At 39.5% G+C, this 13,338-nt stretch overlaps 1 protein-coding gene across 13 annotated transcripts in view; it reads left to right on the top strand.

The window, feature by feature from the left end:
• The first annotated feature begins 2 nt into the window (after window positions 1–2).
• LOC310679303 (membrane cofactor protein-like) overlaps window positions 3–13,338 on the top strand; it is a 28,258-nt gene continuing 14,922 nt past the window's right edge. For 5 of the 13 annotated variants that reach the window (XM_083444380.1, XM_083444386.1, XM_083444387.1 and 2 more), the window contains exons 1-6: window positions 101–598; window positions 2,984–3,163; window positions 6,727–6,918; window positions 8,725–8,827; window positions 9,584–9,669; window positions 12,247–12,438. In XM_083444380.1, coding sequence (XP_083300506.1) covers window positions 295–598; window positions 2,984–3,163; window positions 6,727–6,918; window positions 8,725–8,827; window positions 9,584–9,669; window positions 12,247–12,438 — 1,057 coding nt within the window. In that variant the 5' untranslated portion in view covers window positions 101–294. Of the gene's footprint in view, window positions 599–2,983; window positions 3,164–6,726; window positions 6,919–8,724; window positions 8,828–9,583; window positions 9,670–12,246; window positions 12,439–13,338 lie in introns of all 13 variants that reach the window. The other 8 variants (XM_083444381.1, XM_083444382.1, XM_083444391.1 and 5 more) reach the window with 7 other exon arrangements.

Below are 13,338 nucleotides of genomic sequence, written 5' to 3'. Positions count from 1 at the left end.
CACGAGCTCAACCGTTTTGCACACGCTGGACCTCGCCTCCCTCCCGCCTGCCCGCATGCGCAGTCCTGATACCCGGCATTCGACGGCCACTTATAAAATATGTAACAAGGGACCCGGAAACCTACTTCCTCTCTAAGGCTGTAAGTGGGAAGGCCGGTAGCGCGAGCTGAGGGCAGCGTTCGGCGCGCGCCTCGCCACTGCCACGCGGCTCCTGTCCAACGTTCTTTCCCGCCTCCTCCTCCTCCCCGCACGCGCAATGAGGGGCTCTCCGCGCCGCCGCCTCAGCTCAGCGTTATGCTGCGGCTGTTGTGGGGGCTGCTACGGACTTGCCGGCTCTTGGCGATGTCGATGCTGCTGTTGCTACTGCCTCAGGAACTGGTGGGTGAGTACGAGGAAGGCAGGCGAGTGACGACGGAGCCTCTAGCGGCCTCTCTCCCTTGGCTTTGCCTCCCCTCACGCCCGCTGGTGCTTCGAGAGGCTTCGCAAAGCGGGGCAGGATGTGGGTTAGAGGCCGCCGGCGAGGAGGCGTCGAGTCCTGGCTCCTCAGCCGCGCGGCAGTTGCGCGCCTCTCCCGCCCAGGATTCGCAGCGGGCGGCAGGTGAGATACGAGGCCGCCGCAGGGACCTCCCTCGCGGCGGCACGAAGGGATAGGCGCTGTTCAGGCACATATAAAATAACTTATTAAATACTACTCCGTGTGATCACTACCGATTTAAAGTTGGAACGAGCCTGCGTCTGCCTTGTTTTATTTTATTCGCTTTTACCCTATTGTACGCATTTGTTTTATGTGCTTCCTATTTTGTTTCGTTGGTGCTGGTCGTTTGATTGCAACCATAAAGATTTGATTTGATTCAGATCGATGTCCTCTGGGGCAGGCATTCCAGCTGAGAGGCAGAACTCGCTCCATGCGCTCTTCTGTGACCAGCCAGCTCCACCAGGCCTCCTCTCTCTCCTCACTGGCATCTGGGGGTCGCTATTCCAGCAAGATAGGAAGCAGGGCTGCTTTGTTGGCAGCCCAGCTCCATCGGGCACCACCTGCCCCAGAACTGTTTTCGCTGGTCAGTTATACGGACCTGCCCACGTGACACTGATACAAAAACCTGCACAAACACTATGCAATAGAACGAAAGATCATTATACCCCTATCTATCTCCCCTGTGTCTCCTCTCTTCCCCGCCCCCCCACCGCATAATGCATGCGACAACAGTGTCTCATACCGAAGGTAAATGAATTGTGAAAAAGATTCTATGAATTGAAAGTGGAGAGGTACAGAAAGAGGTACAGTGGTACCTCGGGTTACATACGCTTCAGGTTACATACGCTTCAGGTTACAGACTGCTAACCCAGAAGTATTACCTCTGGTTAAGAACTTTGCTTCAGAATAAGAACAGAAATTGTGCTCCAGCAGCGCGGTGGCAGCAGAAGGCCCTATTAGCTAAAGTGGTGCTTCAGATTAAGAACAGTTTCAGGTTTAAAACGGACCTCCGGAACGAATTAAGTACTTAACCCGAGGTACCACTGTATGTACTTTTCTTTCTTTCTTTCACAATAAAATCTTTAAGAAAAACTAATTTTAAAAAGATTATAGGAACATCTCTCCCTGAGTTTTGATTTTGATTTTCCTCTTCCTTTCCTGGCCCTTTTTCCTTGTGTGATGTCCTTTTTTAGACCAGTATAGTATGTGAAGAGAAGATGAGTCTTTTCACAAAGACCAATTTTTGCTATACTTGTCAGTTGCTTGAGGCTCAGGTGGTGTTGGTGGCGTGGAGTGCCTTCCATCAGCTTTGGTGGCCCAGCTGTATCCCTATCTCAACAGGGATAGCCTGCTCTGGTAACCTCTAGGTTAGATTATTGCATTGCATTATACAGTACATGGGGTTTAACTCTGAAGACCGTTCAGAAACTTCATTTGGTGCAGAATCAGCTGCCAGTTTGCTCGCCAGGGAAATATGGTTTGAGCATATAACACCAATGCTGGCCATGGCAACTGAAATTTTAACTGATGGCATGTGATTCCCTTTAAATGTGTATAGATGGTTTAAAATGTTTTAGAGATGTTTTTATTTAATTTTTAATCATACTATTGTAGCATTAGATGCTTACTACCCTGGGCTGCTTTGGGAGGAAATACAGTTTTTAAAAAAGCAAATAAATGTGTGAAAAATGCACAAAAATCTGTTTTGATGAGGTGGGATCTAGTAATTAGACCTAGTTTTCTAGCATGCATACAGTGTATGGGTTGAACACTGCCTTCTGTTCTTTATGTTTGTGTTTTCCTGTGTGATTTATTTGATCCTCCTTTTTCTCTTTCCTTTGCTGCCCCTCCACATATACAGTTTGGTGTCAAGTCATATTCTTCATTGATTTACCACAATGTAGATATAGAGATCTTCTCCTTAGTTAACTTGGCAAAAACCTCTGGTCTTCCGTGTAAGGGAAAGCCTGGGCAAAATACATCTTTAAAAGATGTTTGAAGCATCTGATGGTTGCTACTTCTCGTATGACAGGAGGAAGAACATTTCATAGCACAAGGGCAATAGCGGAGAAATCTGATTTTATTGGTATTTGTCACTCCACCCAGTTTTGCCTCTGGCCCTGCCTGCTACTAGAATGTGTTCTTGAAAGGTTTTTCAAAAGGGAATGTGGCCCTAGAGCTAAATACGGTTCCCTACCCCTGCCCTTAAGGGGCATTCAGGCCAGAATTTTGAGCTTGGAAATGTATAAGAATTTATAAGATAGCATCAGTGCTAGTATCACGAGTTTGCACAAGAGAAGATTCAGGAAGGCTGAGTTTTAAATTTCAAAGAGTACATGAGTATTTTCAATTGTTCTTTCATATCTTAGTTATAATAATTTGCTTTTTTTAAAGATACTTTTATTACTTATGTTTTATTACATTAACTATCAGAACAAATATGGTGAAATAGTGAACAATGTTTTTAGTTCAAAAGACTTAACATCTTTAACTATTGTGTTTTTAAAGGGGACCGAAAATGGTGTAAAATCGAGGAGTTACCAGTGTTTTCCTTTTCTGAGATCATCCATGAAGTACCTGGTAATGCTGTATATGAATGCAAAAAAGGTTTTACAAGATTACCTTCAAAACCAAATATGACTTATTGCATTGATGGAAACTGGACGCCATTGGAAGACCCCTGTGGTGGTGTGTTGTTCTTATTGTTGTTCATATAAAGTGGCTGTAATATTATAGACTCAAGAAAAGTTGAGCATCTTCTATTTTGTGGTTGTGATTATAACTATAGTTACCTAGAAGTGAGCTCTACTAAAATGGAGATGACATCAAACTGGGAGAGGTAGCTAATACCACAGAAGATAGAATCACAATTCCATAATAACTTAACAGATTAGAGATCTGGGCCAAAACTAACAAAATGAGTTTCAGTAGAGACATATGTAAGGTTCTACACTTAGCCAGGAATAATGCTCAAATATAAGATGAGGGATACTTGGCTTGCCAGCAGTACATGTGAAAAGGATCTAGGGGTATTAATAGACCATAGGGTTAATGAGTCAACAGTGCGATGCATCAGCAAAAAAGCTAATGCTGATCTTGGCTGCAGAAGTATAGTGTCAAGATCAGGGAAGTCATAGTATCACTCTATTTTGCCTTGGTCAGACCGCACCTGCAGAACTTTGTTCAGTCATGGGCACCACAGCTGAAGAAGGATATTTACAAGCTGGAACATGTGCAGTTGAAGGCAACCAAGATGACCAAGGGTCTGGAATCACAGTCTTATGAGGAATGGTTGAGGGAGTTAGTTAGGCTTAGTATGGAAAAGAGACTGGAAGGTGATAGGACAGACATCTTCAAATATCTAAAGGGCTGTCACATGGAAGATGTTTTAGAATGTTTACTAGAATCCAGTAAGCCTCATGACCCTGCACAGGTACTGTTGGTGGCGACTGATGCATGCAACCAGAAAAAATAGCAAGTTATGGTTTATCTGGGATACAAGGAAGACTAGGTCGAATTTCATGAAATCTGGGTGGACCTTGTAAGTGCTTGGATCTGTTCCAGAATAAAGAAAGGCCCCTGTTTTTTTCTAATAAAATTTTGTTAAGACTTTTTCATAATAAAATACAATGAAAAGCAAATTAATCTAGATAAAGAAGAGAAAAGAAAATACAGAGTCAGCTCTCAAAGTTAGATCTTAACCCTTTTCTCACACAGAAAAAGGTGAGAGCTGGGAGTTTACCTTTCTTCCCCCAGTCTCAGCCTGGGAGACCTTCCCTTCCCTCTCTCTCTCGCAGGGTCCTTCACCAAGCTATGATTTTCCATCCTTTAAAAAAAAACACAACTTCAATTTCCACTTCTTCCATTCTTTCTCCATGAGTTGGTAGCTTTCCCCTGTAAATTCACTACAAATCATATGTAGAATCCTTTCTCTTCAACTCTATCCCTGCCAGCTCAGGATGTCTCTTAGTCTCTCCATCCATGACTTCATTCCACTCCTCCAACATCATAATTCTGCCTTTTGGCTGTTTTATCCCTCTAGACACTTTTGTGAAGGACTTCTCCATTTCATCATCTACTGCCTCCAACTTTCATTTCACTCTCCTGTTCTGGCAACATTTTATTGGTATTGTTCTCCAAAGCTTCTGTGTCTTTAATTCCATTTTCCATTTCATCCTCCTGTGGTCCATTTCCATTCATCATTTCATGTATCTCAACTCTGATCTATTTTAATTGCTCATCCACTAATTACTGTAATATGCCAACAGTCAATGGGGTGTCCAACAATGCATTTGCCATACAGAATGGTCTTAGTTGTATTAACAGCTCAGTCTCTACCTTAAGATCTCCACAGTCTCTACCTTAGGAGCTTCAGTCTCCCGTCTTCACAGGATTCCTTATTGGGCCGTATTCTTTTCCCACAGTGACATAGAAAAAATACTTTTCAGTTTGAAGTCAGCACCATTGATCAAACAGAGAGTTTAAAATAAAAAAGTAAAATAAAATAAAGATTTCTAGCAATTGGGATACCATTTGGCTATCTAACATTTTCTTAGTTGCAAATAATTAAAACATGCTTTTCGTTTTGCTTTCTGTCTTTTGGTAATCATCTCTTCTTCAGCCAGCAGTTAGCTCACAATCCAGATGTAAATTTCAAATGGCAGACTGATAACATCTCAGCCGTAATTTAAGCTGCTTGGTCCCGGCATGGAAAGCTGCTTTTTCAGAGCACCTGAGGTTAATCCCTTGTTCATTCTCTTTTCCCAGAGCGAATTTGACTGCCAAGATTTACAGCTTGGCTATCAACAATTACAACGAGCTGTTGACTGGAGGTGTTCACCATTGACTGAGTTCACCATTTCCTTCCCCAGACATCTGGGAAAGCTTCTGTTATTGATGATCTAGCATAGCAAAAATTGGATCAGACATGTTATGTGGAGTTTCATACTTCATCTCAAACAGCAGGATATGTTCTGCTGATGCCATTTTGTTCTGCATTTGTAGGCTTTGTTAGCACAGTTCAAGTGTTGAATAAGTTTCTTCTGGACCTCTTAAAGGTGTGGCAGGAAGCCTCCAGCAGTAGGCACTGAAGATGAAGCAGGGGTCGCTGAATGTGGTCTGGATCATGGGTTTATTGTTCTTGGCAAATTCCACAAATGGCCAGAGCATTGGATTACTTGACAGAAAGGCAGTATATTCAGACAGTCAAAACCAAAAACAAACAAGATGAGGGCTTTGGGCTTGAGGGGATGGCATGGCAAGGGAGCTAAGTGATGAAGGTATTGGAGCTATCCTATTGCTTGCCACTTGGCTGATGGTCATGCTATTTTTTTCCACAGCAGTCAGATCAACAGCTGCAGCCTATTTCCCCCCCCCCCATTAAGATAAATGGAATATACTTTCCTTATGCCAGTTCTGTCATCTAGATTTTCCCAGTTTCAAGCAGAAAATTGCACATTTAAGCTGTATTCCTGTATGCACTTACCTGGCTGTTTATTTCTGAGTAAATATCAGCACCAGTTGGCAGAGTGACAGCAGTTACCTGACCTTCCATCACCAGCATTGCTGCACTAAATCAGGAGTGGGAGGAGGGTGGTGCACTACAAATGCACCGACAACCAATCTGGTGCTTGTAGTGGTGTTTTCACCATGCTGACCCCACTATTGTGGCTGGTAAACATGCATAGATTGTGGTCTTAATCTTTCAGTTCATTGAACTCCATAGATAATAATAATAATAATAATAATAATAATAATAATAATAATAATAAAGTTTATTTATATCCCGCCCTCCCCAGCCGAAGCCGGGCTCAGGGTGGCTAATAACAATAAGATTGCTGTGTCTGCTTGGTTTTTGTGTGTGTACAGTCATACTTCAGGATAAATATGCTTCAGGATAAGTATTTTCAGGTTGCGCTCCGCGGCAACCCAGAAGTAACGGAGCACGTTACTTCCGGGTTTCGCCACTCGCGCAGGCGCAGACAGTCAAAATGGCGTCACATGCATGCGCAGAAGTGGCAACCCGCACACGCGCAGTCGCGTCTTACGTTCTGTTCAGGATGCAAACGCGGCTCCGGAACGGATCCCGTTCGTATCCCGAGGTACCACTGTATATACATGTGATAAAACAGGAAAGCGGGCAGGATGTAGGCAGTCTGTTAACAGTGGTGAATCTTCTAACATTCTGACGTTTGTATTATTCTAGTTTCTAACATGGTGTCATAAGTTGTTATATTGCTTTTTGTTTGCAGAAGTCTGCCCCTTTCCACCAAAGCAAACTAGAGCTAAACTAAAAGATAAGTTTGGAACTTCAGTATTGTTTCCTGTTGGGATGGTAGTACACTATGTATGTAAGGCAGGATTTGAACAAGTTCCTGGTATCTTGAATACTATTACCTGTGGTAAAAATATGACGTGGTCACCGCTTGCAAAGTTCTGTAGAGGTAAACCTTCTTTTGCTTTTGATTTATTGTAATGATTTGCAGGTATTTATGAACAAAAACCGGACTTTGTTTTTAAAAAGATAAAGTCCCCAGAACATGCAGGTCCTTGGACATTATTAAGATGAAAGGTTTTTTGGTTTTGGCCACAAAGACATATTGGTGGTTTGGTGAACAGGGAAATAAAAAGTAGCCATATGACTCAGTTTGAAACATGTTTGAGCTAGGGAATGTAAATGCTGCAGCTGTTTTACTTGATACATTTACATTTAACCCTTCCTTCAAAGAGCTCAGAATATCATATAGGTATTTTTCTTCAGACATGGTTTTCTTCATCTTCATCTTCTATTTTATCCTACAAATCCTGTAGATTTAGGTTAGGCTGAGAGACAGTGACTGTCCTTAAGTCACCCAGTGAGCTTCATGTCTGAAAGGAGATTTGAACTTTGACCTGCCTACTCCTACCTCAACACTCCAACCCCTACAGCACACTTGCTATACAAATAACTGCTTTTACAGTAACAAGGCAAGTGCTATTTCTGACAAAAAACTAACTACATAACCACCTTAATCTGTGCTGAGTTTTGCATGATGAGGCAGCCAGGCAAGAGAAGAATAAATATCTTGATTTTGAATTTGTCAAGAATAGCAAGTTGCAGTCTTGTAGAGATGAAAGAAGCAAACATCCCAGATTTTATGCAAAGTTTTTAAAATACCTAACGCTAAGTAATTTTGTGGCATCTGTTACAACTATGCTGTAACCCTATGGCAGGATATTTCACACAGAGCATCCTCTTCACAACATGCAGCACCTCCTCCACCCAGGTGATAGTGCAGTACTATCACTTTTTTTATTTGTACTAATCTTCTGTGGAAGATTAAATCAATACAGTGGTGCCCCGCAAGACAAATGCCTCGCAAGATGGAAAACCCGCAAGACGAAAGGGTTTTCCGTTTGCAGAGGCGCTTCGCAAGACGAATTTCCCTATGGGCTTGCTTCGCAAGACGAAAAATGATGAAAAATTTTGATTTTTTTTTCCCGCTCCAAAACCCCTTTTCCTGAAGCGCTAAGCTGCTAAAAGCATTTTAGCAGCAAAACCGCTAATCCCCCAAGCCTTAAAAAGCCGTTTTTAGCCCTGAAATTGTCAATAGCGCTAATAGCGCTAATCTGTCAATGGGCTTGCTTCGCAAGACGAAAAAACCACAAGACGAAAAGACCCGCAGAACGGATTCTTTTCGTCTTGCGAGGCACCACTGTATGAGTGATGCCCACTTCCACTGGAAAGGCATCCAGAAACAAAATTCTTATTCAAGATGTGCAAGAGATTGGTTTGTTTACTCATTGCATTTGCTGATCTATGCTTTCATAAGATTTTAAGATGGTGAACGTCAGCAGTTGAAGTTCAGTTGATGGTTCAAAGAGCAGTGAGGGGCTGTTTGAACAGTTTTGTTAAAATATGTGAACGAAAATGTAAAATAACAAAGTATGGCACTTTGAAGATCTCTCGCATGGTGATCATTGACATTACAGTATTTTTTATGTGTAGTTAATGATCCTGGCAAATATATTCGGAATAATACTTGGTTTTAAAAAGGATATTTGCTAGGATTGTGAACTGCAGACAGAAGAGATCTTGTATGTTACTACGTTGTTTTATGCATTATCTTAGATATAGTTTGCTTTCCTTCATGTTTTTAATGCAATTTGTCAAAACTGTTCTCCTTTTATTAATGGCAGACCTGTCAAAAATATTGTTTCTTTGTTTTTTTCTGGTTTTGTATGTTTAATTCAAGAATGTTTCTTTTCAGGAAAAGCTTGTGAGCCACCAACACCAGTAAAAGATGGAAGTATTTTCTCATTTAATTCAGAATACACCTTTGGAGCAAGAATTTTATATATGTGTATTCAAGGGTAAGGAAACACCATTAAAGGCCACCAATAACATTTCCAATATACTTTTGCTCTTAATTGTTTTTTCAGAAACTAGTAAAATTGGCAGTACTTTTTAACTGAAGATGCAGTTAAGTTTAGGAGGAGAATCTAAATATATTATTATTATTATTATTATTATTATTATTATTATTTATTATCATAATCATTATAAATTTCATTATTATGTATACCATGCCTTTTACCCTGGGAAGGGACAAGGTGGCTTGCAGATAAAAATAAAAACAATTAAAAAAGGGAGAAAATAGAGTTTCATACATACACACAGAATAAAACATTACTGAAAAACATCTAGGATACATTCAAAGCAGCATAATTAACAGGAAACTTAAATATAATCCTAAAAATTTCAAAATAATACATTATGAAAGAGGTTGACTACAGAATGCACATTTAACACAGCAAAGTTAACAATTTTTTATCTTAAACATTTTAGAAGAAAACATTAGTAAAAAGAAGTTCAATATAAAATACACTTTTAAAACAGCATAATTAGCAAGAGATTAAAAAACTACCGTAAGCATAGAAGACATGAAGAATCAGGGCTAGATCGAGCAGTACCTCCCAGCTTCAATCTTGATATTTTAAGGGCAGTATGACCTTGTCTAGATTGGAGTAGACCTGAACAGCACCGCTCTATGAACTGCCTTCCAACTGTACTTCTGATTTGTATGGATTGAGCATCACTTGGTTGGATTTTTTATCTTGTGCATTCAGATACACAATGATTGGGAGACGTTGGAACAGATGTCTGGCAAAGGGAAGTGATGTTCACTGGGATAATCCACCTCCACTTTGTGTGCGTAAGTAGCGTAAATTATTTACAAATTTGGAGTGATACTTTTTGTGATTAACAGCACAGTTGTTTTCTTGGGAATCTGTTTCACTGTGTTCAGTGGAGGTTTGTACCCAGGTAGGATATAGAGGATTGCACCTGAAGGCTGCATTCCTATGAACACTTCCTTAGGAGAAAGCCCTATATTGAAATCAGTGGGACAATTGGGCTATGAATTTGCCTTAAAATTTAGTAAGCATGGTCATTAAAATAAGCAAATTAGTTAGTTCCTATTCTGTGCTTGTTTCACAGCTATTCATAAGTCTGTTCTGTCTCATTTCTATAGTAACCTGCTAATTAAAAATAGCCACATGGAAATACATATTGAAGCATGTATATTCTCACAAAAAGATGCATTACTTTTTCTGTTTTTTTATATTTTTGTTAATTTTAATAAAATTACAACATAGATTATCCATAAAAAGCTCATATTAAACAGATAAGAAAAGAAGAGAAATACAGGGACGAATCATACATTTCAAAACATATTTTATCCTAAAGTTGTGTTTTCATGTGTTTTTTTTAATCAAAAATCACATCTGAAATTTTGGAGTGCAAAATCTGAAGGACAACTTTATTCTGATTCCTTGCATTAGTCTGCAAGTTGTGAATCCAGCAAGTTAGGAACTGGAATTTGCAAAGAATGAATTCCTCAAGCATTTTCAAAATGTAGTACGTTATGCATAAAATACAAATAAAGAAAATAAAAAATGTTAGTTATAGGGTTTACAGTTTTGTTATTTAAAATGCTATTGTAGATGTCTAAATGAGATTTCTAAGTTTAGACTAATCAACCTATATCTAAATTACACGGAACGTTGAGCACCCAGAGGTCATTGAATCCCGCCCTGCTTCTTGTTGATAATTTTCTGGTTTGCACTTTCTTAAGCTATTTTAAACAACACGAACCTTTAGGTAATGTTAATTCAGCCACGAGTAAAGAAATAATGTCTCGTCAATTGTAAATGGCTTTTGTCATTACAAGCGTTTAACTGACAGAGACTATGGTAACGATTTTTTTATTTCATAAAATTTACACAGCTTGATTGTAAAACAAAAAACTCTCAAAGTGGCTATGGCAGATCCCAGTCTAGAAAATTTCACAAAAGAATTTGCTAAAAACGTCTAAGAATAGGTTAAATCAGATAAGAGGGAGAACTTTGTGAGATTATATATACAGATACACCCAAAGGCATACAGAAGGCATTTGAAGAAGGTAAGTGCTGCTGGCTGTACAGACGACTCCCCACCTACACAAGGGTTACGTTCCAGCGCCCCACAAATTACTTTCTTCTTTAGTCCACATTTTTGGGCCTATACAGGCACCCCCCTGTATAGGATTGATTGATTGACAAGACAAAGGGCCCTGCTCCATTATTGTTGCTAGTGTAAGGAAAAAGGACACACTTAACGTTGTTATCTTAAAACTTTGTTGAGAGTATGTACAACATGTCATGTAGCATTCGGTTGAGACGAGAATTAGATTGGGGCCTGGTGGGTAGGGAACACAAAGGAGGTTATGTTCCAGAATGCATCATGGCTTACATCAGCCACCAGTCCATCAAGGTTCTGGTGTCATGAGTTATCGTAGTATCTTCCCTGTGTTTCCATAAGGAATAAGATTCAGATTGCATGTAAAGTTTAGTGTACATTGTTAGTAGGGTCACATATAGAGATCTAAATAGATATTCCTCAACAGTAATAGCATTCTTCATTCATGAAAAAGTATAAAACAGAATGTTTGCATGTGCAGGTATTTGGATATAGAAAACTCAACTGGTCTGGAATCTGCTCAGTGCTTGGACAGTATATGTACTTACCCTATTCGTGCTACCTTGAGTTCCATGATGATAAAAGGCAGATTATCAGTGTAACTTAAAATGTGGTATAATAACAAAGGTTAGGTTTAAATACACTTAAATGTGCACATTTATCTTGAGCTTACTCTTCAAGTGGCTATGCATCGCGTTGTGCAGTAAGGAACATTAGCTGCAGAAAATTAATGGGGCAGTTCTGACCATTATTCTATGAAGCTGGGAAGGAGCGCTGGATCCAAGCATCTTCCCCTCTCCCTCTTCTCCTCCTTCCCTGGCTGTGCATCAATTTCAGTATGAAGATCCTGGCTTTATTAAGGCAGAGTTCTCTGTTAACATAAGAAGCAGGAACTTCTGATTTACTTTCTATTAATCTAACAGGAAAATAAGCCAGGATCTTGAGTGTATTTCAGTACTTCCAATAAGTCTTCCTGTCTGCACAGAACTGCAGATGTGTTCCTGTATGTGCAACTCCCCAGAGAATGACTCAGAGAATCACAACCAATGGTAATTCCCTGCTGCCAAAATGTGAGCCTCTCTTCTTATGATTTTGTTCATTTTTGGTAAAATAAAAAATAAATTAAACTGAGAAATCCAATAGGCATTTAAAATATATCACTTCTAAATAAATATATTTAAAATAGTAGTTGTTACACGGTATGTTTTGGATTTTTCAACAGTATACTGTTGACAGTTCTATCATTTTGCTGAATTATTCAGTTTTCTTTTAGGAGCTGTATGTAAAGACCCTCCAGACATTCCTGGTGGATCCCACAACGGAACTGCATCTCTTTATCCTTATGGAACAGCGCTCAAATACAGCTGCAAGGAGACTCTCTCACTCATTGGAGAACCTATTATATACTGTGATGTTGATAAAACTAATAAACCACTGTGGAGCAGTAAACCCCCGAGATGCCAAGGTTATTTTTTATATATATACCAGTTTTTCCTTCATGATGATTATAAAAAACAAAACCTGTTCACTTGTCAGGAAGTTCTGCTGTATTGTTGCATCCCTTTCCCATCTTACATTTTTTTAAGAATTTGAGATAAAAGTCAAAATGTCCAGACTTCATTTTGTCTACTTTTTAGTGTGTAAAAAGCCTTCTGGCACGACTTATACAGTTTTAACCAATGAATGAAATCATAGCAATTATTGATATTTAGGAAAAGGCTAAAGCATTTAGCCTTCCTGGTTCATTAATTGTTAGAAAAGTGATTGCTGAATCACAGAAAACAAGGATTTTACCCAGGATTTTAGTGTACAGGAGTGTGTCTATTCCACATACCCCTTGCAGTAAAATAAAGTCAGGTGTTTTTTCATACAGAATGGGTGACATCATCCCCATTTGTAAAGCCTACCCAATTATCATTGTACATTCAGTGGCTGGATGCATTCCCACTAGAGAAAAGTAAACTGGTCAAATTAACATGGATTTTTCTTCTCTGGATAGAGGTAGGATGTTATAACACTTTTCATAAAAGGCTGTTTTTTCTCCTCACTTTCTGAGATAGAATCTTTTAGTCAGGTTATAGACTAGTGAGAAGTACAGTAAAGCACTACTTCATATTAAAAACATAACAATGCTTCATTTTTAATTATCTGTTTAATATTGGGTTATGGTTTAGTCCCTGTTAGTCTAAAAGCAGGAAAGATAACTCTTGCCCATTAACAAAGTGAATAATTTCCACCAGTATGTACTTCTATTGGTATGGCACAGAGGAATTTGCTGTGCTTCAGAGAGGGCTTTATTTTCCTTCTTAAAGAAAGTTTGAAAATGTTGTGTGGATTGTGTAATAATGTCTTTCATCTCTCTTGA

Source organism: Podarcis tiliguerta, assembly GCF_965153285.1.
Source record: "Podarcis tiliguerta genome assembly, chromosome: 6".
In the NCBI taxonomy this organism is placed as follows: Eukaryota; Metazoa; Chordata; class Lepidosauria; order Squamata; family Lacertidae; genus Podarcis; species Podarcis tiliguerta.
Note: the sequence above shows the minus strand (reverse complement) of the source record. Positions and strands in the feature narration are given on the sequence as shown.